This window comes from Syzygium oleosum, unplaced genomic scaffold, assembly GCF_021117445.2.
Source record: "Syzygium oleosum isolate NSW1041296 unplaced genomic scaffold, Sole_v2.1 Sole_v2.31, whole genome shotgun sequence".
NCBI lineage: Eukaryota > Viridiplantae > Streptophyta > Magnoliopsida > Myrtales > Myrtaceae > Syzygium > Syzygium oleosum.
This window is the reverse complement of record NW_026607515.1, coordinates 2,766,644-2,770,595: the sequence shown is the minus strand read 5'-3', so window position 1 is coordinate 2,770,595 and position 3,952 is coordinate 2,766,644. Positions and strand designations below refer to the sequence as shown.

General features: G+C 48.2%; 1 protein-coding gene across 2 annotated transcripts; it reads right to left on the bottom strand.

Moving 5' to 3' along the window:
- On the bottom strand, window positions 1-3,952 carry LOC115683142 (splicing factor-like protein 1). Of its 2 annotated transcripts, none has more exons than XM_030607572.2 (2): window positions 1,334-3,952; window positions 1-288 (listed from the first exon to the last, which is right to left on the bottom strand). In XM_030607572.2, the coding sequence occupies exon 1, from the start codon at window positions 3,812-3,814 to the stop codon at window positions 1,370-1,372; it is 2,445 nt and encodes an 814-aa protein (XP_030463432.1). In that variant the 5' UTR covers window positions 3,815-3,952; the 3' UTR covers window positions 1-288; window positions 1,334-1,369. The 2 variants fall into 2 exon arrangements, with proteins under 2 accessions (XP_030463432.1, XP_030463433.1); XM_030607573.2 differs by having other exon boundaries at window positions 1-181.

Genomic DNA, 3,952 nt, shown 5'->3' with positions numbered 1-3,952 from the left:
TTCACAAATCCAAAGACAGTTTAATAAGCAAGATCCCATCAACTGGATATGTCTAAATTTTGACAAACTCATAAATCAAAAGTATCAACAAGCCAAAAGATTAAGTCCTGAGGATGTTCAGTTACTAAAAGAAACAAATATGGCCTTTACATCTGCGTAGATCGAATTTCCTGTCCAGTTTCTGCAATGTCATAACAGCACAGCAAGGTTAATGATGTGAGTCCCAAACTTCCAATAATCGCAAGAGGTAAGAAATCAGGTTGACAAGAGCTCCAAGAAACATCACTCCTGTCAAATATTACAATAGTGACAAAAAAGGATGGTTAAGAAATGCAAGAATGAGTAGGAGAATTAACTAATTTCAGAAACACCCAACGTGAGGTCTTAAGACAATTCCAAGTATGTTACGGCAGACATCCATATCACTGGACGAAATCGCCTTCATTTTTCAAAAATAAAACAGATTAAAAATGATATGTGATCCACTTAGGAGGAATTAAATAGAAACTCTTGGCAGAAACAGTGCTGTAGTATCAAACAAACAAAATCAAAAGCAGCCACCACATCGTTCTCTTTTTCTCCCTCTTTTCAATCGAAATCATATCATCATTTCCCTATTAATGCCAGATAAGCACTATGAACAAAGCTGAAACACAGAGAAATGAACTGTAACATGAGTGGCCAAAATGTCTGCACAAAAACGACACGTAAATTTCTTTTTTGTCATAAAAATGGCACAAAAATTAAGTGGCATAAAAAGTGAATTTTTGCAAAATCCCTTCAGGCAAAAAGCTGTTAAATTTCTCTACAATGTAGAGTCATGATGAGAAAGATTGCCCAGCCCTAACATTATAACTACCATAAACAACATTAACACAGAATAAACAGCAATCCAGAGAAACATCACCCCATGAATTCTCTGAACCCAGCTTACTATTCCACACCACACCATTTATCATCTAGTTCCTATGCACAGCTAGTTTTGAAAGAATGCAAACTGCAAAAAGGTCTGTTCAAGTATTTAAGTTAGGCCAAAAAAGGCAACACAAGCGAACACTTCATCTGGAGGGAGAACATAGCTGCACACCCTTTCAAGACCATGCCCAACCTCCAAAGACATCGAACATTTATGCATATGTCAGAAAAACAGGTTAGCACAAGAAAATAAAGAACATAAACTCATAACTAGTATCTTCCAGGAAAAAGTGGTGATGCGCAGGGTACAGGTCTTACCCTGCTAGTCATATGAACCAAGATCTGTTTGCAAACTAAGAATGTGTAACAAAACACTACTGCAGTTCGTAAATCAAGGAACCTGAGCATTAAAGCATACCTTTCATTTGGGTAGAATCACAGAACAGGACCCACGTCATTTCATCTGTGCCATGAACTTCTCGTATTCTGCATCTCCACCATATGATGTCTGCTCTGAGGAAGATGCAGGTGGCTGTGGTGGAGGAGGATTTGATGCCCAAGGTGCATTTGCAATGCTCTGAGAAGGATCAGCATTCGGAGTGGGCGCAGGAGCTGGGGGAGGATAAGCACCATAATATGGTGCATAACCCATAGAAGATGCAGCATATATTGGCTGAGCACTAGCATGCATCATTGGGGCAGCTGTTCCGTAAGCACTAACAGAAGCAGAATGAGAAGAGCTAGTGTTTTCAGATTGAACTCCAGGTGGGTAGCTCGGTGGTGCTTCAGTAGGAGGAGCAGTCTGAGGCGGAGCACCTGGTGGAACTGGCTGTGCTGATGGTGGAGGGGGAGGATAAGACATGCCATAAGGAGGCATGGGTTGGCCTGGGATTGGAACAGGAGCCATATACGATGGAGGAGGATAACCATAAGGAGGTGGTGGTAGAGGTGGCCCCCACGGAACGGGAGCCGCCGTATAGCCTGCAGGAGGAACAGGTGGTAGAGGACCACCTGATGTGAATTGCTGCGAGGGGTATGCACCAACTGGTTGTGCCGGCATAGGGTATGTGGGCACCGTTGACGAAGGAGGGCCAGGAGGCACGGTAGGTTGGGGAGGCTTCCCTGCAACTCTGACAGCAATGGTTCGCCCATCAAGCCGATGACCGTTCATGGCTTGAATAGCAGCATTGGCCATCTGAACATCTGCATACTTAACAAAACCATATCCTTTACTCAGTCCAGTAACACGGTCCTTGATAACCTTAGCCATCACAATTTCCCCAAACTGCGAGAATAACTGAATCAAACCATCATCATCAAGCGTAGGTGGTAAGTATCCAATGTACAAATTCGTATCATCATACTCTTTAGAAAGCTTAACAGGGTTTGATCCTAAACCAGGGTGTGAACTTGTCCCAGTGCCACCAGTACTATTAGCCCAAGGAGGGTTGCTTCCAGCGTTGCCAGCAGTTCCAGCACTAATTGCCAAAGTACTGCTCTGCTTGGTGGCAGACTCAGGCATGGTGCCTCCAAGCTCAGCTAAGAAGTTCTGATACTCGTCATCCATTTTCTTGCCTGTAGTCCCCTTCACAGGACAATCAATAGTAGGGTGTCCTCCATCACCACAGATTTTGCAAAGCACATCGCTCTTAAATGTAGAAGTACGTGAAGGACACGCATATTGCCTATGTCCCGGTTCCCCGCATAACCTACAAAATTCCTCATCCCTTATGGTCCCATTTAACGCCGCAAGTTCTCTGAGCTGCTGCCTCTTGTGTTCATTTAGAACCTCATCAACAGGCTGCAACAGTTTCTCCACCATCCCTGCTGCTGCATCTAGTGCCTCCTGTGTCTCCGCTTCCACCAAAACATGCAAATCCTCATTCTCTGCTGGATCAGGCTTCAAATCCCTCTTTTGCTGCAACCTACCCTCCTTTACTGAACCTTTTCCGCGAATGACAATCTTTGCACCGGTTTCACGTTCCATCCTTTTCTGGGTATTGCCTCTAGGTCCTATGATGAGTCCAATAAAATTGTAACCAGGGTACTCTTTCATCGGAATGTACAACTTCTTTTGCAGCTTGGGAGGCCTATAATCAGCCGGGGGCTTAAACGCTGGATTCCGCTTAATAATCTGAGTTATAATGTCCTGTCTCTCCTTGTTCAGACGCTCACGAGCACGATACTCCCTCGTATTGATCCTAATACCCATATTATCATATATGGGTTCCGGAGAAGGGGAGCGAGCCCCCTCCGGCCTATCATCTAGCGGCAAACCCGACTGCAACATCCTGCTAATTTCCAAAAGCCTAGCATTAAGGGCTTGAATCTCAGGGTCAAACTCGATACCTCCAGTGAAGTCTTTCATGAAATCCGGAAGCTGAATCGCAGGCAGCTTCGGCTCATCGTCCGCCCAGCGCGACTTGCGCTTCCTCGTGCCGCTCCCAGAGTCATTACCCACCCCGCTGCCGCCGCCGCCGCCGCCGCCGCTCTGCTCGTTAGAATCGGAAGGCGGGTCCCAGCGGCTCCGACGGCGTCTCCGGCTGGTGGCCTCCTCCTCGCCTCCGGAGGCGTCCTTATCAGTCCCGCTGTGCGTGTTCGTCATCGCACCACCATCGGACAGAACAACCTTCGCGATCTCGGGCCTGAGGCCGGGATTCCAGCTCTCCGAGGCGGGGAAGTGGCCGTTACTGAGCGAACCGTTGGGGTTCTGGGCGCCCTGAGCTGGATTCCGATGGCCGCCCACCTGAATCGAGGAGCCGTAGTAGTAATCCAGCGACTGCGACTCCGGGGGCGGCGGGGGCGGGTAATCGGCGCGGGAGTCTAGGGTTCCCGGCGGAGGGAGCGGCGGCGGAGGAGGAGGGGGGTGCGCGGCGGCGTTCTCGTGCAGGGACTCCATGATCAACCGGAGGAGAGAGGCGCGATTACGACGCCGCTCGCCGCGCCCGGAAGCGGAAGTGGCGGAGGACGACGGAAGGAAGGAAGGAAGGAAGGAAGGAAGGAGGCGGAGGGAGGTTTTCGATTCGATTGATGGTGG